The sequence below is a fragment of the Pan paniscus genome, chromosome 1 (assembly GCF_029289425.2).
Source record: "Pan paniscus chromosome 1, NHGRI_mPanPan1-v2.0_pri, whole genome shotgun sequence".
Classification (NCBI taxonomy): Eukaryota; Metazoa; Chordata; class Mammalia; order Primates; family Hominidae; genus Pan; species Pan paniscus.
The window spans coordinates 70,715,501-70,737,939 of NC_073249.2; the positions used below are offsets into that span (position 1 = coordinate 70,715,501).

Consider the following 22,439-nt stretch of genomic DNA (forward strand, 5'->3'; position numbering starts at 1 on the left):
AATGGAATATTATTCAGTGATAAAAACAAATGAACTATCATGCCACAAAAAGATATGTATAAACCTTAAATGCACTTTACTAAGTGAAAGAAGCCAATCTGAAAGGGCTTACATTCTGTGATTGCAACTGTATTACATTCAGGAAAAGGCAAAACTACGGAGACAGTAAAAAGACCAGTGGGTTACCAGGTGTTCTGGGGCAGAGAGGGAAAAATGAGTAGGTAGAACACAGAGGATTTTTAGGGCAGGAAAACTATTCTATATGATACTATAAAGGTAGATTCATGTTAAGTGCTAGAAAAGACTTTGGAGATCTAGTCTACCCCTCTTATTTTACTGAAGAGACTTCCAAGAGAAGATGACAAAATAAATCTTATATAAATCCCAAGTTAAATGAATCAACCAACTAGCACATGCAGCTTCCAAGATCAAAACTTACCGCTTAGGTTTGAAAACAACTTTCTGTCCTCCTTCAAGTATCAGTAAGGCTTTCAGCTGTGTCCCTTTATAACCCACATCAGCTTTAATGATTTTCTTGGTGGCCATGGCATGCATGATTGCCCCCAGCTCTGGTGTCTCTTCAGGGTACACTTCCCGGGGAACCACCCACTGGGCTGCAATCTCCCAGGGAGACTGCAAGGTATGGTCCAGCTTGGGTGCCAGCTCCACCCGCAAGCCAGTCATCATTCGGTGAAAGGCCCTCTGGTCCTCCCGGTTGGCAGCTGATGTATCTAAGTTGTCAATCAGGAAAACTTTGGTGAAGATAAAAATGACAAGGAGAATTGCTAACAGCATGACTCGCTGCTTTAGCTTCATGTTGACCTCTTTTCCTTCTCCCCTGACCCACTCTTGCTCATGTATTAAGGAGAGCTGGTGGTGATGGTTAGCAAGGAGATTCCATGATTATACACATTGGTCCATTTCTTCACTGATGCACCTTCCACAGTTCCTGCAAGCCCAAGTACAAAGCAAAATTTGATCAAAAATTCTGTCCTTCCACCCCTGAATCTTTTGTAAGCCTCTAATATATGACTCACCCTTTTAGGCTTTCTATTCTTGAGCTCAAGAAGGTTCAATAATTTAATATTAACTAATCTGGAGAAGGACCTAATGATGGCAGCAGTGGCCCAACTGGAGCAGCTGCTGCGAAGACGCCAGCTGCAGTGGGAGAGGCATGGCCAGGGCTGCACACTCCACGGAGCTGGAAGGAGCTGGGAACAGGTGGGAGCCCTGCCCTCTTCCAAGATGGTGGAGCAGGGGCCCCGTGCTCCTGGGTACAGCTGCAGCCACCCAGCCACAGCTACACCCACAGGCTCCAAAATGCCACTCCTGCTGCCTGGCCTCTCCCCACTCCCCGCACCCACTCTGGGGTGGAGCAAAATTGTGGCAAAGCCCAGGTGATGTTGTGACCTGTATATATGTGGTTGGGGCAGTGCTGATACACCAGGCCCCTGCTGTCTCAGCCCACTCCGGACTTTGGGCACCAATGAGCATGGGAGGGAGGCCAAGGGAGGACTGAGGATGGCTCAGTGTAGGCCTGCAGGCATCCCTTGGTACAAACAGCTTGGGCACTGTGGATGACATGAATGGTGGCAGGAGGCAGGCTCCTGGGCGGAAAGGAATGGGTCCCCAGTGAAGCCCCACCTTCAAGCCAGGGATGGCCTGAAGCATGGGGGCTGGGCTGTCAGTTCTGGTTAAGAGTCCGCAAACCACAGTGAGAACTTATGGTGCTTTTTCCAGGCCCACCCATGGCCACCCATGGGCCAATCAGCACACACTTCCTCTCTTCTGAGCTCATAAAAACCCTGCACTCAGCCAGACTCAAACAGATGTCCGGACAACCTGTGTGCACAAGGGATCTACTCACTGTGGGTCTCCTCTCCACTGAAAGCTAGACTCTCATCAGAACAACATGGCTGCAGAAAGAGCTATCCACTTTGGGTCTCCAGAGAGCTGTTCTATTGCTCAATGAAGCTCCTCTCCACTTTGCTCACCCCCATTTGTCAGCGTACCTCATTATTTCTGGGCATGGGACAAGAACTCAGGACCCACCAAATGGCAGGACTGAAAGAGCTGTAATGCAAACAGGGCTGAAACACACCCCCTGCTCACCATGTGGTAGGCAATCAGAAAGAGAGAAGAGCTGGGGCCCTTTGTGGAGCTCAGACCTAGGGTCTCCCCGAGCCAGGGCTGTGACATCCTCTTTGGGGTTCTGAGGTTCCTGGTGTCTCCAAGTTTCTGGATGCCACCATGTTCCCCTTGTCCAGACATGGGCACCCGCAGCAGAAGCTGCATGTGATACTCTGGTCCAGCTGCAGCCTCACACAGAACCGGCAGCTGTGCTTATGCTTGGAGCTGCCTACCCCACCACAGCAGCCCCAGCGTGCGTGGCTGTGTGCAGTGGCCAGACCCCATGCTAGCTTGTCCACACACCCCTTGCTGCTCTGCACCTGGCTTGCCCTTGGCAGGTATAAGATCCAGGCCAGTAGTACGAGCTGAGCACGGCCTGCAAGGCTGAGTGGGTAGAAGGAGCCCAGTGGGCACAAGCACTACTCAGGCAGAAGGCACCGCGGCCACAGAGGTTTCTCACTGGCAAAGTGACACCCCAAGGATCCTGTGACACTAATAAGCAAGAACCACATACACTGAAAATTTTAAAGCAAATATTTCTATTTTAATTGGAATGCAAGCCATCTAGGAGCCATGAGGTTGGCTACACATGCCTAATAACCAAAACAATGAGAAAAAACACAACAAAAACAAAAGAGCAAGCTATACATAATTGTTTAACTTTCATTTTTTTAACTTTCAAAATCCATAAAGGACTTTTGCATATCCCAAACCACCACTATTTGGTAACTTTCCAATTCTCATTCTGGTAAGACAACAATTCCTAAAAATGCCAGAGGGTGCAGAAGAGAGTAATAGCTGTCTCTGAGTCCAAGTATTCAGCGATCCTGGACGTGTCATATCTGCTGCTCATGTATTTAAATACAACCCCAGACACATATTTCTACTTAGTCCTTCGCCAATTATTTTTCAAAATTAAAATACCTGCAAACCATGGATAATCAAAACTGGGTACATTAAGTAAAGGGAAAAAAATATTCCCATACCATCTAGCTATTAGCAGAATATAACCAGAAAACTAATAAAGCCTGGTACTATGGCAGCACTACTACATCCGGAATGGTCAAGCATATAACAAGGATATTCATGTCACAGACATAAAGAACTGCTCCTTCTAGCATGGGGCTGACCACATTCTGGGCAATTCTTAAGTTAAAAGACTCCAAATACAAGATTTTTGCAAGGGTGTCAAGAACATACAATTCCGTCTCATTTGCATCCTGAGAGGTTGCTTTCTACTCCATAAGGCCATTTAAAAACATGCACAGGCTTGCTCTGCTCTATGCTTGCAGACAGCACAGCACTGAGGTAAGACAAAGATGACAAGAAGATAACAGGATGTTGCTTCACTCTCCAATTCATTTAACAACTCAAACCATTATTCCAAAAAATAAAACCAATACAAAAAAATAGAGCAAATGATTCAGGCTAAGACACTCCCACTTAAACGTGATACTGCTCCCTTAATAACAACTGGAAACAATCAAAAGCAGCTTATCAGAGCAATGTATTCTGAGGGCAACACTTTGCAGTGGGCCAGCTGAATGAAGTTTATTCTCAGTGATTAACCACTCCTTTTCTGTTCATGAAGGAAGCAGAAAGTGAGAGTTAATTTCAAATTCTAATTATTCCCTGCCACCTGTTTTGTTTCATCATCATCTCCCAGGGTACACAACACTATTAGCTGAAACAAAGGCAATTCAAGTGCATCTAAAATGTAATTGTGATGGTATGAAGTTTGGTGTGGAACTCAGTAAAACAGTTCCCTGTGATTACTGATAACAGCAGTGCTAGCAGAGAAGATTTCAGAGATATTTGCTAGTTCTAATGCAACCTAAACCACACAACATTTTCAAGTGCTTGTTCAACAGCACACTTCTCGGGCTGCAGAGATAAAAGGCAATATGGAAATCTAGTTGTATTGACAATCACTTCCTCAGCATCTCCAGATGCCACTAGCTACAAATGCGATACAATTCTGGCACAAAGGGGTCAGCTTAATAGGCTTTTACTTTCTACCGAACATCCTTCAGGACTAAAGTCTGGTTAACCCATAAACTTTGTTTTTTTTTTTTTTTTTTGAGATGGAGTTTCGCTTTTGTTGCCCAGGCTGGAATGCCATGGAGCAATCTCGGCTCACCACAACCTCTGCTTCCTGGGTTCAAGCGATTCTCCTGCCTCAGCCTCCCAAGTAGCTGGGATTATAGGCATGCGCCACCAGGCCCAGCTAATTTTGCATTTTTAGTAGAGACAGGGTTTCTCCATGTTGGTCAGGCTGGTCTTGAACTCCTGACCTCAGGTGATCTGCCAGACTCAGCCTCCCAAAGTGCTGGGATTACAGGCATGAGCCACTGTCCCGACCAACCCATAAACTTTTAATCGTATTGCTCATCCATTTAGAATGAATAAAATCCTCCCCCTCGTGCTATATAAATATATCACATTCAAACATTTTGCACAAAGGTTAGAGCTGTGGTTTTTTGTTTTGTTTTTATCATCAATGCAATAAGAAGTTCTAACAGTTCCAAAATTCAGATAAGAAAAACGGTCCAATCCCACAATCCAAGTTTGTGTCCTTTTAAGTTTTGAAACTTACTTCAAAACTTCTCCTTTTGAAGCAGCCTCAGACGAACACATTCATCAATTCAGGGCCATAAACAATTCACTCACTCAGCTAGGTTAGAAATTTACATTAAGGGAACTGGCTGGGGACAGTGCCTCACGCCTGTAATCCCAACACTTTGGGAGGCCGAGGCGGACAGATCACCTGAGGTCAGGAGTTCAAGACCAGCCTGGACAACACGGCCAAACCCCATCTCTATGAAACATACAAAAATTAGCTGGGCGTGGTGGTGGGCACCTGTAATCCCAGCTACTCAGGAGGCTGAGGCAGGAGACAATAGCTTGAACCTGGGAGGGAGAGGTTGCAGTGAGCTGAGATCGTGCCATTGCACTCCAGCCTGAGCGACAGAGTGAGGCTCCGTCTCACAAAAAAAAAAAAAAAAAAAGACAGACATACAGAAAGCAAGCAAGCAAACAAGAAATAAATTCATATTAAGGGAACTGAAGGGTTCTATTATTTCACTATTTCCTTCTGCAGATTCTAAGTGAGGGCAGGTTAAAAAAAAAAGAGACTAAACAAGTTTTCATGTTTGTGATTATAGTCACCACATCCTGGTGGAATGAGTAAGAGTGCAATTTGTCATTGTTCTTTACAGCCGTCTTTCATTTCCACAGCCACCAACTTCAGTGCTCATCACCTTCTTTTGGACCTCAGAAAGAACTGATGCCTGAGCCTCCAGGTTCTCCAATCCAGCCTAGATAATGCAGCCAAAATCATTTTTCAAATCACTCAACCACCTTTGATTCTAGATTCCTTGGCAAGGCATTAAAGCTGTATCCTAAATAGCTTCCAAGTTAGACATCACTCCCATTGTTCCTCTTCTCAGCTTTAGCCACAATGGATCAACTGAACATGCCATGGTCCTCCTCTGGATGTGTAGGTGCTCTTTGCTTCTGTCATTCCTTACACTGTAGTCCCTCAAAATTCCTCTTTCTCGTACCATTTCTTCCAATCTCCTCCTGATAAAGTCTGAGCCTCCTTTTAAGGCTCATCTCCAAGGCCATCTCTAAGGCAATTTTTCGTCCCTCCTCACACTCTTAAAGTAACTTCTCCCTCCTTTCGGCCAGTACTTAACTACATTCGGCCTTGTATAATACCTTATTGTATACGGTTCTTAATTCTCCTTTCAGAATCTTGGCTCCTTAGAATGATCCCCTTCACTCCTTTATATGTGAGAGAGGAGAAAGTACCAGAGACAGGGTTTCCATGCCATATAATCTTCCTTTTTTATTTGGGACAAGGAGTATACTATATTGTGCAAACTGGACTTTTCCAAAGATTCCCCATTTCAGACACTAAGGAAATAAACGCAAATTCACTGGGTATATTCAAACTATTCACGAAAAACCTCACTAACATTCTCAGAAGAATGTGCCTGCTCTATTTCACACCCTCAGCTCCTCCTGTGCTTCAAACAGTGCAACAATGTCCGGTTATATTACAGTCATTTATTTTAATTTTTCTGTTATGCAGAACAGAAACTACCTCAAAGAACAAACTCAAGGTAATAACATAACTTTAAAAGTGTTAAATATAAAAAAGGCAGTACAAATGGCATATCTGTAAATAGTTTTCACATGAAAAGCTGGCATAAACTCCCAGCCTGGAGTTCTGGAAAGTAGACCTTTACAAGGAATTTTCCCACTGAACCCTGGTTTCAACCTGAGCTCCATCAGCTATATGGGGCTTGCTACGGAGGCTAATTTACTTACTTTCTTTTTTTATTTTGAGACAGAGTCTCGCTCTGTCACCCAGGCTGGAGTGCAGTGGTGCTATCTCGGCTCACTGCAACCTCCAACTCCTGGGTTCAAGCGATTGTCCTGCCTCAGCCTCCCAAGTAGCTGGGATTACAGGTGTCTGCCATCACACCCGGCTAATTTTTGTATTTTTAGTAGAGACGGGGTTTCGCCACGTTGGGCAGGCTGGTCTCGAACTCCTGACCTCAAGTGATCCGCCCACCTCAGCCCCCCAATGTGCTGGGATTACAGGTGTGAGCCACCACGCCCAGCCGGCTAATTCACTTTCATTCTACACACACACACACACAAACACACTCATCCTACTCATCTGATAAATATTGTATAAGGGCAAACGTAAGACTATGAAGTTGTTTTGGGAGAAGAGATATAGATGCCACAGAAAAAAAGTGAGGTCTTAATGTAAAGTCTTCTTTCAAGAATCTCCTCTCCGGTCCATGCCTCCAAGATGACAAAGAAAAGAAGGAACAAAAGTCATGTCAAAAAGGGCCACAGTCACGTGCAGCCATTCGCTGCATGAACTGTGCCTGATGCGTGCCCAAGGACAAGGCCATTAAGAAATTCATCATTCGAAATATAGTGGAGGCCACAGCAGTCAGGGACATTTCTGAAGCAGCGTCTTCAATGCCTATGTGCTTCCCAAGCTGTTTGTGAAGCTACATTACTGTGTGAATTGTGCAATTCACAGCAAAGTAGTCAGGAATCAATCTCATGAAGCCCACGAGGACCAAACACCCCTACCCCGATTTAGACCTGTGGGTGCTGCCCCACGACCCCCACCAAAGCCCGTGTAAAGAGCTGAGTCCTTAAAGACTGAAGACAGACCATTCTCTGGAGAAAAATAAAATGGAAATTGTACTTAAAAAAAAATCTGGCTGATGGTGGAGGAACACTTACAGAAAAGCATGTTGGTGTGGGGGTCTACAGATCATGTGATAAATCTCAATGTATGTGGCTGCCAAGGAACATGAGAACACCTGGCCTTAACGCTTACTACCTTACTAGAGAGTCCTACAAGCCACCAATGAGATTCCAAGCCTTATTAGAAGTGTCCCCTTGAATCACCCTCTGATTAAGTGACAAGCTCACAATACTACCTCTGAGGTCATAGAGAAGAAATAAATACCAACCTCTGCTCATAGCAACTAAAAGTGAAAGTTATGGTAAAAGTAAACATAAGTTTCACTTTTTGTGTTTCTAATTTAATGGTCAAATCAGGTTCTTATGACTTAAGTAGAATGTAACATGCCTTGTAAATGCAAAGCACCACAAAGGAAATGCTTAGTAAGAATGCTTCATGCAGAGGACTAACAACAAAAGAGATCTGAGGCAAAGGGGTAGGATTTCTTAACTGGTATAGAATTATATTTATGCACACAATCTCTTTGCCCTTGATCCTGAGTAGGAACTACAAGGATCCTTTCACAAAATTCTTTGGTAATTATTGGTTTGACTAAAACTCTGAAGGTTTGGTGAGTATAGGAGGTAAGACTTGAATTTGAGTTTTTTGTAGACTGTCTGCAAAGACAGACGCTAACAATTTATCCTATCAAGAGGTGGAGTCAGGGCCAAACACGCTGGTTTACACCTGTAATCCTAACACTTTGGGAGGCTGAGGCAGAAGGACTGCCTGAGCCCAGGAATTCGAGACCAGCCTGGGTAACACAGCGAGACCCTGTCTCCATTATCAAAAAAAAAAAAAAGAGAGAGAGAGAGAGAAAGAGGTGGAGTCTGTTTTTCCTCCCCGTAAATCTGGGCTGGCTTTGTAACTTGTTTTGACAATAGAATGTTGTGGAAATGACTGTGTGCCAGTTCTGGGCCCTGGTCTTAAGAGACCTGGCAGCTTCCACTTTCACGGGATCTAGCTACCATGTAAAGAAGCTCAAGCTAAGACTACCAAATGCCAAGTGATCTATATGGAGAGAGGTCCAGCCAACCCTTGGCTATCCTGGTCACCCCAGGTGAAGTGCCAGACATGAAGATGACACTTTCAAGGACATTCCAGTCCCAGTTGTGGTCTGGCAGAATGTAGTCACTGTTGTGACCCCAGCCTATACCATTTGAGCAGGAACACGTGAGACCAGATGACCTATATAATTATAAGAAATAACAGGCTGGGCGCAGTGGCTCACACCTGTAATCCCAGCACTTTGGGAGGCGAGATGGGCGGATCACCCAAGGTAGGGAGTTTGAGACCAGCCTGGCCAACATGGTGAAACCCCATCTCTACTAAAATACAAAAAATTAGCTGGGCATGGTGGCACATGCCTGTAGTCCCAGCTACTTGAGAGGCTGAGGCAGGAGAATCGCTTGAACCCAGGAGGCGGAGGTTGCAGTGAGCCGACATCACACCACTACACTCCAGCCTGGTGACAGAGCAAGACTATCTCAAAAGAAAAAAAGAAAAAGAAAAAGAAAAAGAAAGAAAGAAATAACAAATCATTGTCTTAACCCACTATTATTTTGAGGTAGTTTGTAAAACCCAACATTCTCACATCTGTTCTGCTCCTATCAACTCCTTTTGGGGATAGTAAAAATACCAGGGGAGAAGACATAGGGAAATAAATTATGTGACTAAAAACAATTATCTCAGGGAGGGAGTAATCACTAAATTAACCATTAAGTGCAAATAAAAATTGGTTTGATAAATTGTTAGGTCATATTTGTAAATTATTATTAATGGCTTCTAGGAGCAATACACTCATTATAAAAGTTATATGTCATTTATATTTTTCTGTTTTCATTGTATATATTTAGAAAGATACATAATTAACAAAGTCTCTTAAAGGTACCACAAGAAGAAATAGATTCTCAACTGGATCATTTACTAAAATCCACTTGCATACTTCAGAGCCCTACTTAAGACTTATGCAGAGCAATCAAGGCTAACCTCACACATTCACACACTGACACATGTCCGGTTTATAAAGCCTAACTTTTGTACTTCAGCCAAAACATAAATAGCAAAAATCACATCTTTTAGTGCAAAAAAAGTTAGACACACACACGCTTTTACCATGGGCTGTCTGGTATACTGCCCTTTTGATTTTTCACTAGCAGTGACAGTAGGGCACTGTGCATATTATTATTAACTGTTATGAGTTTACACCCCGTTCCCTAGAAATAAATGTCTCTACTGATGGTTAGTGGCAGTGGTAAGTAAAATTAAGAGCATTCAGAAGTCTTTTAGTATTGTGTGACAGTCAAGATGTCCAGAAAGTCAAAACCTCCAATATTAAACAGCATTACATGTTTATTATCTCAGTAAATGCTGAGTACCCTGGGAAAACCAGCCCACTCCTGCTTTGCTGCCTGCCACAACAGCATGCTATTCTTCCTTTCATCTTCACATGAGGGTCTTCAACTAAAAATAAAAACTAATACCAAGTAATAGCATTAATCAGTATCTATAGATATTTTTTCTTCTTTTCTGTGCTAATTCTCCACTTAAGAAATAGCTTCTTAATTCACCTTCTTATTTTAAATATAAGCTTTCTGTAGCAGAGGGGTTAAAAGCCTGTCCTCTGGATTCAGAATGCTTAGGCCTGGATGCTTCCTTTACCACCTAATGTGGGTCTTGGGAAAGATATTTAACTTCTGACCTCTCTGGGTCTCAGTTTCTGCATATAAAAAAATGAAACAAGAATACTATTACCTAACTCACAGGGTTGTTAAAAATGAATGAGCCAGCTACTCGGGAGGCTGAGGCTGCAGTGAATCAAGATCATGCCACTGCATTCCAGCCTGGGCGACAGAGCAAGATCCTGTCTCAGAAAAAAAAAAAAAAAGAATGAGACCTCTACATGTATTGTGCTAAGATTAGTGCCTGGATGACCCACAGTAATCACTTGTTAGTCATTATCACCATATCAAAAACCCAGATGACCTCCAGAGAGGAGAAAAATGACAAAGAAAACCCTCATTGGAATCAATATACCATAATGTTGTCTTCTCAGTTACATAGTGAGGGGCCAAATCCACACATTGCATTACTAAGAGTTTAGTAGTAATTAGTAGTCTTGTATTTCTGAGCCAAATGCTTGCCTAAATTTGAGAGGTAGATAAGACTAGGCAAATAGATATCTTCAGAGTGAGTGTCATGCAAAGCAGAAGACTGGGAGGCTGTCACTAATTTGGCCAACCTGTTTCCCTTCTCTACAAAGTTCAATTCTACCACACTCAATGTAACTGAAACAGATGGGAAGCATGAACTTATCCCACTTCACAAAAAAAGGCTAAAATAGAATGCCTTTCACAACTGTTTTCAGTTTGGAAAATTAGTTCTGTGTTTTAAAGATGACAGCTTTTCATGTGCTAAAGCCCTTAAGATAAGCCTTAAGAGTAACTTAAGAGTACAGGTGTAGAAAATCTAATTCTTACATAATCCAAATTGGTCCAAGTGTCAGGTTTTCCTTACTGTTTTCACTTCCATTTAAACATTTATTTACATCTGTAAACTCAGAATCACTTATATGAAATTCTCTAACAAGTTCCCTCTGAAGGAAGGCAACTAAAACCATCACCAGGCATTAATGAAGCATTAAGGTAGTCTTTCTTGCTGGATGTGAAAGTAAAAATGAAATAGGCAATAACTGAATAATTTCAATAAGTGAACTGAAAAAAAATCAATCCCTGCAACCTGTCCAATTTAAACCTTGATTTAGGGCAACCCTCTTCCTTAAAAAACGAAAAAGAAAAAAACTTTAGCTCATACTGCTAGCGAGTTCTGTTCTAAAAAACCAACACACGCAGTAATCTTGACACTACGTGGAAATGAGTAACAATCTGCATTTTCCTTTAAATAAACCAGGTATAATGAAACTTCCCAAGTTCCAGGTATTTCACAGCACAACTGTCAGTACAGAACCACCATTTAAGGCTAGATTATAGAAGGTAATTCCTGTATAGTGTTGAAATACAGCATTACAAATATTATAACATTTTCCTTCAGCTTTTCATATGCTTTCCATCTTTAGTGTTCAATTCACTACAGTTCTTGGAAAACCACATAAACTTTATACAACAATAGACCTCGCATTTTTAGCCTTATGTTCTATGGTACGTCAAGCTGACAGCCCACACAGGAGATCACTTTCAGAAGCAGGAGAACCTCAAACAGATCTGTGCTGAAATTATGGCTAGGTGGCTCCAGGCATGATCCCTCTGTTATACTATGAACTCACACACACACACACACACACACACACTTTTTTTTTTTTTTTTTTGGCACATCTGTCTCTTCTAATATATTGTGTTTTTTGAGGATGGGATAGATTTTACTCACGCTTTGTACTTCCAAGTAACTTAGCACTGTGCAGGGCCTGTAAGAGGCATCTGATAAGTGTTTGTGGAATAAAAGGAGAGAAGGGCAAAGGAGAAAGACCTTTAGGGTTATAAGAATTTCCTCTAAACTGGCAACTCTCTGGTTTAAAGACTGCCTCTTTCAGAGACAGGGGGAAATAAGTCCTACAATGAATTCAAGTATACAGTATATAAAAGATGCAGAAATATCGAATATGTATACCAATTATATACACTCAATTTAAAGTTGCCACCTTCTGTATATCCTGCTTCCACCTTTCAAGGCCACTGCTATTGCCAACCTGGTTCCTAGTATCAGCTGGGATTAAGAGTAAAGACAATTTGGAAATGCTAAAAGGAAGAAAGGAGGTTGTCTAACACACTGCCCAAGGATGATACAAGACAGGGCTGAAATCAGATCTTCAAGTATTATTGGCAATGCTTTCTGAAACAAGAACCCACACGAGTAAGTACTTCCATATTATTTTGTTTTTTGTTTTTTTTTTTTTTTACAGAAAACTACAGGAACATAAATGCACCTATACAGAGCACACGTTCACTATCAACACCGACAAGAAACAAACAAACAAAAAGGTCCCTGGGCAACAAAAATAGTGGTTACAAAGTTCATACCCTAAAACTTGGAGAAGAGCAGGTAGAACATAACTAAGCCTATTTAGCTGTTTTACATTCAATGTCAGGAAGCTCCTACTCCACAGATAAGAAGCTGCAAATTTAAAAGAGGGCAGCAAGGATACTAACAGCGGCAAAAGAGCAGCTTTCCACCACTGAAAGAAGACAAAGACTGACTACTGAATCGACTCAAGTAGATTCAATAATTCAAAAAGCACAGTGGACAACAACCTACATTTTTCGATCATCTCATAGCCTCACTCAACTACTGCCAGTATGCTAGTAATAATAACCAAAGCATATATTGTAAAAATTTTTCCACAAAAGGTATAGCTAAAATAAAATTTTCACATATAATACCTTACTCCCCAACATTAGGTAAATGAGGCATTGCTATGTATATAAAGCAGAAAGTTAACATTTGAGAGCATGGAATGATAGACTTCACTGCCTCCCTCTGTACTTGGTTCTGTCCTCTTTACACATTCATAATTTCATATTCCTTGACCTGCCTTTATAACGTGCCCAAGTTAGCACCCTCTTCTCTAAAGGGGTTATCTTGCCAGAAAGTACAGACCTTAAACACATACCAAAGCTCAAGGTCTCTTCTGCATCAGCTTACATTTTTCTCTTATCTCACACTGGGATGACAGATGCACCCATCTGTCATGTAGATTCTTTACATCCCAAGCTAGGCATTTCTTCTTTTGTTTTTGGTAAGAAAGACCAAATCAGAAGTGAGATATTTGCATTATTTTCTCTTCTAGGCAGCTCGAGCAGTCATGCTGACATTGTAAGTTAGTCAGAAGCTGGTTTCAATAGCAAAGTAAGCTTCTGTTCTGCAGCCCAGGCCTATGTTAAAGAATTCATTAGTACTTGGGGTTACAGAGACAGCTGAAGGAAAACAGGAAGATACATGTAGGTGTAGAAGAAGGAACTGCTGGAGAAGTACTCTTAAAAAGGGATAACTCCCCTCTTCCACCGTCAAAATAAGGGACAAGGGCAGTCAGGTCAATGCTATTGACATGGCCATTGCCAAGAGCTCTAAGTTCTTCTATTAATGCAAAAACACTGGCTATCAATCCAACTGCCCAATTAGCCTAGTCAGAACAGACTGCAGGAGCAAGGTTGTGAAGCTGCACTTGACTGGAACCTGCACAGGCTACTGCCAGGTTCCAGGTGGTTTAGAACACCATATAATCACAGAAGCAAATAACACACCTCTACAGAATATTTTGAACAGTAATCCGAAACACATTTTCTAGGCTTTTTTTTTCTTTTGACAAAAAGAGGAACTAAATAATTTAGTATATACATTAGAATATTTCCCCTTCCCTCATACTGTTTTCCATTTATTCATTCAACTGATGAATATTTATTGTGCACCTTCTACATACAGGCACTGTCAGGTGCAGAGAGAAAAATACACAGATACACAGATTACTGTAACAATTACAACAAACTGTAGGGCCTCATTGTAACTGTGCTCCCCATCCCAATCCACAAAACCACCTGGCACTTAGTCCCAGAAGGACTAAGAGTCAGATTCAGAAGACAGTCTCCTTCTGTTGTTGTTGTTGTTTGTTTGTTTGTTTTTTGAGACGGAGTCTCACTGTCAGCAGTCTGGAGTGCAGTGGTGCAATCTCAGCTCACTGCAACCTCTGCCTCCTGGGTTCAAGCGATTCTCCTGCCTCAGCCTCCTGAGTAGCTGGGACTACAGGTGTGCACCACCATGCACAGCTAATTTTTGTATTTTTAGTAGAGACGGGGTTTCACCATGTTGGCCAGGATGGTCTCAATCTCTTGACCTCGTGATCCGCCTGCCTCGGCCTCCCAAAGTGCTGGGATTACAGGCGTAAGCCACCGCGCCCGACCAACTGTCTTTTTATGTATTCTTACAGAATACAAAGAACGCCCTCCTGCTTCTGTTATGAGATTGTGGCAATCACCAAAAGACAACCTCTGTGGTTAGCTATTTTAAAAAGTTATCAATTCAACAGCTGAAGTATCTGGCTTTAGGGTTTTACACTAATGAAATGATTTTAGGGTTTTACACCAATGAAATGATAGACACACAAAGTGTGGGAAGCTGAAGTCTGCCCTAAAACTGAAGGAACAGAAAGTTTCATTTAGGAATTTAAAATTCAGAACAGATAAGAAGCAGAAACTTTAAGGCTGTGTGAAAGGGCTGGAATCTACAGATGGAAATAAAGAGAATGAACTAAAAGTCAAGGAATTATCAATTTAACATAAAATACTTCCATGATATAAAAGATTATAAAAATAAAGATGATAGAAACAGTGATGTGTTTTTTTCTCTAATCTTAAGAACCAAAAAGAAAAGCAGGGTATGTGTTTTCTAGTTTCCATTCATTCACCAAAACATAGCTACTATCCTACCAGTTCTAGAGAAACGAATAGAGCATACCAATGTCACATTTTCACCAGCCAGAAAAGAAATGCTGTGAACTCCAAGATGTCTTGATCATCTTTTACCTGTATCCATATTTATCACTGCACTTTATCATGAGTGAGGCTGAGAGTCTGAATTATTATACTTGTGTGTGCCTTTGTATTCTCCTTTGATAAGTAATTTCAAATGGGAAAGGGACTCCTGCTGACTGATTCCATTGTACGGTTCGAGAGGCCAAAGTCCAACATCTTTGCAAACTTTAGAAAAGTTATTAATAGAAAACACTGATTTTAAATCTCCCTGAGATTGGCTATGAGTCTGGGCAAATAATTTAGCATCTTTACCATTTGTACCTCATTTTCTCAGACAGTCGTGATAACGAATCATATTTGAGGAAGTGCTCTAAGCTTAGCTCAAAGATCCTGCATAAACTCAAAGAATGTTTGTAATCCATAAGAACATTGAGATCTCTAACCAGATTTTTAGAAATCAACGCCAGTGAAATTTTTGCAAGAATTTACAACGCAAAAAACATAGGCGTGGCTAATACATGGCAATCGTAATTTGTACCAGATTATAGATTTATAGAGTCCTACAGTTTAAAGGCTAAAGGCTAAAAAAAACCCCACATTCCTACTTCCCTTCCAAGTGAGAAATCAAACCTCCAGAGAGAAGCTGGCTGGGTGGGGAAGATGCTGATATCTGGCACTAGACCCAAGTCGCAATAGCAAGCAACTCTCATTTTCCCAAATTAGAAACTCCATATCCATCCCAATGATGGTATGGTCTTTAAAAGGACTAATAATTCCATTAAGACTAACCAAGCCCTGTTACCCCTACTTTCCCTCCAATCCATCCTTCTACCCCTTCTCTTCTTATCCGGAGACTGGCAGGTTAACAGAAGTCAGATTAGAATGAATCTCTTATCAGAACCCACAATCAAGGACGCAGCTCGACAACTATTCACATTCATCATTAAGGGAAACGTATCGGTCCGCTCTTAATCGCGCGGCCGTCACACCCGGAAATGAAATCTCAAGCGCAGCCCACTGAGGGCTAACACAGCATTCCTTAAGTTGTGCCCTTCTGCGAGCGCCCGGCGCAGGACCCCAGGAGACCGCGGGCCCCGGGCACGGTTGCCCCGCCTTCCGCCTCCGGCCTGCAGGTCACTCGCGCTTCCCGGCCACGAGGCGGGCCCAGCAAAGACCCCGCGAGGGCGCGCTCCCTGGGCTGCCGCAACGGGCGCTCCGGGGAACACAAGAGAGGCACCGGGGCCAATTGCCTCTGGGGACCGCGCAAGGGGACGAGAGACGGTCACTAGAAGGACCCCTGGCAGCCTGAGGCGGCCCCAGGTGGGCCCGCGCCTCAGGTGGGCCAGGGAGGTGGCGGCCGAGGCCGCGTCCCTTCAGCCGCGACCGCACGCAGGGACACGCGGCCCGAGCGGGTCTCCCAGGAAGCTTAGGGCCCTCGCCCGGGACCCGCCCGCGGCCACTCGGGGACGGCTCAGGGCACCCGGTGCCCGGCCCCTCAGGGAGGCGCCCCGCCCCCAGGCGGCCCCAGCCCGGCGCGCGCCACGCACCGCGCCCCGCCCGCGTGCCGGTCCGCATTTTCCCGCCCGCCGCGCCGGGGGCGGGGGTCGCGCGCCCTTCCCCGCCCCCGCGCCACTCACCTGTCGGGCCCTAGGCTCGCTCCATGGCCGCCCGCGCGGTGCGGTGCGGCGCGGCCCCGGCCGCCCCCGCCGCCTCCGGGGAGGGGCAGCCCCACGCCGCGCTCACCGCCCCCAGCCGCCGCCGCCGCAACAGCGGCTCGGGCCCACCCCCGGCCCGGCCATTCCCAGGCCACCTCTCGCCGCGCAGAGCGGCAGTCCCACACCCACCCCCCGCCTCCGCGGCCCCCGGCTGTTGGTACCGTCCTAGCGTAACGCCTGCCCGGCGGCCAATCCCAGCGCTCGCTCGGCGCGGCCCCGCCCCCGTCCAGTAGGCGGCCCCTACCGGACCCGCTCCGCACTGCCCCCCTTAACCTCTTCCATACCGGCGCGGCCGCTTAACTCCCTCGGCGCCGGCGCCGGTCTCTTCTCTTCCCGGCCGCGCCGCCCTGCCCGCTTACATAAACTGGCCTCTCACTTCTCACTTCCTTCGCTCTTTTTTCTTTTTCTGTATTTGTCCTCCATCCCCCACCCCGTCTTCTCTTTTTCTTTCCTGCTTTTCTTAGGTAGGTAGGCAGCCAGGCAGCAGGACTGGAGAGTTGCGGTCCCCTAGGTCAAGTTCTGTTTGTGAGAAGCATTTTCCCTCCTCCTGTTGCCTTTTTAATTTGCCTTGACTTCTGCTCGGAACTTCTTCCTATCTAAATGTATCCCCCGCCTCTTTTGCCCAGAAAAAGGCTAGCCTTCCCACACTGAGTGCAAATGGCTCTTCATTCGGACCAGAGCGGAGCGTCCTGCTACATACTTTCAGGAGCATCTCACAAAATTATGATTCATTTACTGTAATATTAGTTGTTTTACATCTGTTTTTTGCTAAGGACCGTAAGCCCCATGAGGGCAGGTCAGTCGCTCCTGGGTCGCCAATGCCCCACCGTAGTGCACCCAGTGGGCGCGGATAAATCGTGGGAATGAAAGATTCTGCCTTCCCTTTGTTTGCTTTCAGCTGACTTATACAGAGCCGCCACTGTGTCCATCCATTTATTCACCATATACTAAAGCGCAAACTTAGTGTGCCTGACCCTGAAATATAATGCAGGTTACTCCATGGAATAAGATGCGTGATGGGGAAAGACTGAGCTGACACTTTTTCTTCAGGCCACATAGTTCATTTAATCAGTAAGGCGTACTGAACAGAATTCTTTCTTACTGGCTGTATGATACTGGATGTGCCAGTTAACTTTGCTGAGCATCAGTTTCCTTAACTGGAAAATGGGAGTTAATAATTTCACAGGGTTGTTGTAAGGATTAAGTTAGGAAATGTGTGGGGAAAGTACTCTAAGATTATTGTGTATGATTAGGTGTTATTCGTCTGTATATTTGCTGAGCATTTACTATCAGGAGATCCTAGAGAGATAATTGGGCTTGACACTTGCTGCGGACAATGTAGTTAGGGAGGCAGCATTAATCACTGCAGGGGACGTACAGTCAAATGCAGAAGGCATTGTATTAGCTTTTTGCTGCGTGTAGTTGAAAAGGTTTGGAGGTTTGGAGGTCGTTTTCTGGCCGGAGAATACATAATTCTTGGGAAAATGAGCTGGAAGATAACGAGAATCTACCTTATTTCTCTGCACAGGAAGATCAGTCTGCCTGCAGTTAGCTAATCTCCCTGAACCTTGCTCACTACATCAGGAGATCATAAAGCGAAAGGGTAAATCAACAGTTCCTTTAAGACACTTTATCCAAAAGGATTCTCCTTTCTTGCCTGTAACTCTGACAAGGACAGTGAGGGTGAACGTTCCAACTGTCACTGTTCAGGAAAAGGCCAGCTTATCCTGCAGCCTCAGCTTCCTGGGCGGATGATCCCTTCTGTCTTTAAGGATTTTCAGGTGGGGGCAGGGGGCAGTCATTGCCTCTCCAAGCAACCCACTTCAGTGCTTAATTTCGCATCCATCTATCCATCCCACATACTGCAGGACAGACACACTTCCTCCTTTTCTGTCCTCAGAGAAGGAGAGCCATGGGTTCAGCGCCTCTCTGTGAAAGGCTTTCAGACGACAAAATTGTTCTGCCCCCCAGTTTTCCCTTCTCCATGTTGCATTACCCAGGCCCTTCTTGAGTGTATGCATAGCACCAGCACCGTGCCTGACACTCCATGATGTCAGTTTCTGCCCCCTCCGCCTGTACGGGATTATTTTCCAACCAATCAACAGTCAATATATTCTAAGTATTGTGAGGGATGCAATCATTTAAGAAGGGCGTTTACATGACTAGCACACAGGAAGCAGCTGCAAGGAATAGGGACACTTAAATTATGCAGCACAGACTCTGTGATCACTGAAAGAATCACAGTCCAGGAAAACAGTGTGGGCTGGTATTGAGGTGAGCAAAATACAGGTAGGAGAAGAGAGGAACAATGTGAACCAAAGTTAGGCAGTGCTCTGTGAAGTTACAGCCGCCATCTTCAGCAGATCCTGCGTGACAGGAGAATTGTTCATTTGTTTGTTTATTCATTCATTCACTGATGCATACATTCATTCATTTAATGAATGTCTACCAAGTGCTAGGCACTGAGCTACCAGACCATGCAGAGATGAAGAAAGCCTGGTTCCCATTCTTGAGAAGCTGGCAGGAACCCCAATTAAGGAGGTCTGAGCACTTTGTCAAGACTCTTGTGATGCTCCTTTTACCACTCATACGATGTATGGTTCTACATGTCGTTGTCTAATCTCCTCTTTGCCTTTCTTCCTTGTTCCCAAACTGCAAGGATTTTTAAAGACATGCACTATTTCATCTTTATTCCCACTTGAAGAGTGCCTCATACGAAGTACCTTCTCCACATTGATGTGTTGAAGCTCACTGAGTTAAAACCAGAGCAGGAATTTGGCTGTCCCCCTCCAGCCAAGGGTGGTAGGCATCCTTAGCAGAAGGATGGATATTAGCCCCAATGTGGAACCCCAATCTTGGAATTAGCCCCAGTGTGGAACCCACCAGAGGCTTGTCCTTGGCCTGCGGAATTCAATAGGGACACCTGTGCTTGGCATTTACTGCCATAGTCACCTTTTCAGGACCATTTTCTGCTAATTCCATATCCTCCAACCTAAGGGGTTCACTTGCTGTCCTTTCCCTGCCCTCATGGTTGTGATCACATTGATTCTTCCTCCAGGAAATCCACCTCACTCCCACCTGTAAAAATGTTATACAGCTTTCAGTGCTGCTTGTTCATGAAGCCTTTCATAGCCTTCCCAACAACTGCACATGCTTTCCTTGGCTTCTGAGACCCAGCACTTTATTTGTAACTGTCTTGCGGTGGGGTGTATTGAAGTCTTTGGGGATCTGTCTGACCCCATTCCCCGGGTTGTATTGACATCTGCGTCTTCTGTAGCACTAACACTGCACATGGCCCATGATAGCCATGCAATGCTTGAAAGGAAGGTTTGAGAACATGTACTACAGAGCAGGGAATTGAGCCCCAGAGACTTATTTCTTGGTTCCTTCATCATTGTAAGCATTTTCCTTAAACTGTTTCAGAATTTCCAAGTCTCTGCCAATTTGTCAAGCCCTAGGACTCCAATAACAGTCCAGCAATCCCAAGTTAGAAGGAGGATATTGTCTCAAGGTGCTTTTGCATACACGAAGGCAAAATACATATGCATGCACGCGCGCGCACACACACACACACAGACAGAGTTTCTTTTAACCTAGGTAATACAGCCACCATGATGGATCCCTCTGAAACTAATTAAATTAATTCTACATCAAGCAAGTTGAGAGGAGCCCTAGGAAGGCTCACGCTGTTCCAAGGTGCCAGGAGCCTGGGGAGAGGGTGACGGGAAAGGCTAGTGAGTAAAGGAGCACACATATCTCTCTGTTTCCTTCCAGGAGCATGTGCCCTGCCTCAGCTGCTTCCCAGGCAGGTTTGTTCTCTGCATTGGGCTGTCTGTGGGCAGCTGCTTCTGCATTTCTTTCCCAATGGGGAAAACTCCTTTCTTTCATTTCGCCACCAGCTCTGCAGAGCTACTCCCAGCCCACCTCTTGCTTATAGCAACGGACTGCCCACTTACCCCATCACGTGGCACCCCTGTCAATGCCATCTGAGCAAACAACTCATGTCCCAGGGACAGCATCATAAGCCACATACATACACAGGCACACCCAGCTTCTCTGCTGAGACATTCGGGCTGTGGATTCTGAAAGTGGTGGGAATCTTTTGGTTATTTTTTCACTCTAGCAATATTATTTTTAAGAAAAGCTTTATTGAGATATACATACCACAAAACTCACTTGCTTAAAATATACTCAGTGCCTTTTAGTATATTTACAGAGTTGAGCAACCATTAACATAATCTAATTTTAGAACATTTTCATCACCCCCAAAAGTAATACGGGATGTTTTCTTTTTTATTCTGAAAATATATTTACCTATTTATTTTGTTCTTTAAATCTGCACAGTAAAAGCAAAAAGAAAAATACATTAATGGATATGTTAGATTTCTAGAGTTAGTAAGAAATGCAGAGGAGTTATGGCTCTCAAAGCTGTGTATCACTTAACTGTCATGTATGGCTATAGAAATTTGTTTAACTACCCCAAAATGAACACTTTGTTGTGGCATATACGCTTCAGTAAATGTCCAGGGCCACATCTTTGACATTTTCCAGTTTGTTGTGAATTTATCTAATGCCACATATGGCTCTTCAAGGGATTGGGTGGAGACAGAATTGCAAATTCCAGATTGCTAATTCCCACGAGGTAATACTTTTGTAATATGCCTAGGATGGTACCACAGGCATATTGGTATTTAATACACATTTTTTTTTGTTGTGATGGAAGCTGTTTTTTATTGACTCAATTCAATGCATGAAGTAATTGCAGTCACATGGAAGTTCTGGGTTCCTCAGACTTCTCTTTGAGACCCTGCTTGGAAAGCCAGGAAGCTTCTACCATCCATGGATAATGTGGTAAGGAGTTCAGCAGAAGGCTCTTTGAGCCTTTCTCATGGCTGGCCAAGGGATGTGCTAGAGGACAATTATCAGTCTGGCTGTAGAGGAGCTTTTTTTTTCTTTTTGAGACAAAGTCTCCCTCTGTTGCCCAGGCTGGAGTGCAGAGGTACAATCTCAGCTCACTGCAAACTCTGCCTCCTGAGTTCAAGCGATTCTCCTGCCTCAGCCTCCCGAGTAGCTGGGACTACAGGCGTGCGCCACCGTGCCTGGCTAATTTTTGTATTTTTAGTAGAGATGGGGTTTTGCCACATTGGCCAGGCTGTCCTCAAACTCCTGCCTTCAAGCGATCCTCCTGCCTTGGCCTCCCAAAGTGCTGGGATTACAGGCTTGAGCCATTGTGCCCAGCCCAGAGGAGCTTTTTAAATAGCTCTATGCCTGCCCCCATCTGCAAAAATTTGAATTTAATAGTCTTGTGGTGAGGTCCTAGCAAGGGTATTTTTTAAAACCTCCAGTTTATTCTAATTTGCAACCAAGACTGAGAACCATTGTCCTACTAGCGACTAAGCCAGGGCCATGTTAATAGGTTGAATCATGTGAAATTGTCATCTTTATAGGGCAAAGTTGAACGTGGACAATTTTATATAGTTCAATCTAATATACAGGCAATTGGGTTTTATTTTCAAGGGAAGATAGCTTGGTCTTTTGGTAACCTTCTGTAGGAAGCCAACCATCGCTCCAAGCGCTCATCCTGCTGTGAGCAAGGATGAGAAAGATGTGACAAGGAAGAAAGCCAGTGCCCTGTTGGTCAAAATGCTGCCCCTTGGTGGACCAGACACCCTACATCTTTCCTTCCAGTGGGGCTTAGACGTACAGAAGCCTGTGGCTGTCAGGCATGAAGGGAAATGAGCAAAGCAGGCCAAAGGTGAGGCAACCAGAAGGGTTGAGGGAACATGACATACCAGAGAGCCTGGTCCCTCCTTCAAAGGCATTTACATTTAAGTG

The 22,439-nt window shown here is 44.3% G+C and overlaps 1 protein-coding gene across 3 annotated transcripts in view; it reads right to left on the reverse strand.

Moving 5' to 3' along the window:
- The window catches only part of FAM20B (FAM20B glycosaminoglycan xylosylkinase), a 53,586-nt gene extending 31,904 nt beyond the window's left edge, over nt 1–21,682 (reverse strand). The window contains exons 1-2 of one of the 3 annotated variants that reach the window (XM_034941443.3): nt 16,889–21,682; nt 440–949 (exon numbers count right to left, since the gene is read on the reverse strand). In XM_034941443.3, the coding sequence (XP_034797334.2) occupies nt 440–816 (377 nt within the window). In that variant the 5' untranslated portion in view covers nt 817–949; nt 16,889–21,682. Of the gene's footprint in view, nt 1–439; nt 950–16,526; nt 16,732–16,888 lie in introns of those variants that run through there. The other 2 variants (XM_034941439.4, XM_034941447.3) reach the window with 2 other exon arrangements.
- Nucleotides 21,683–22,439: the final 757 nt, after the last annotated feature.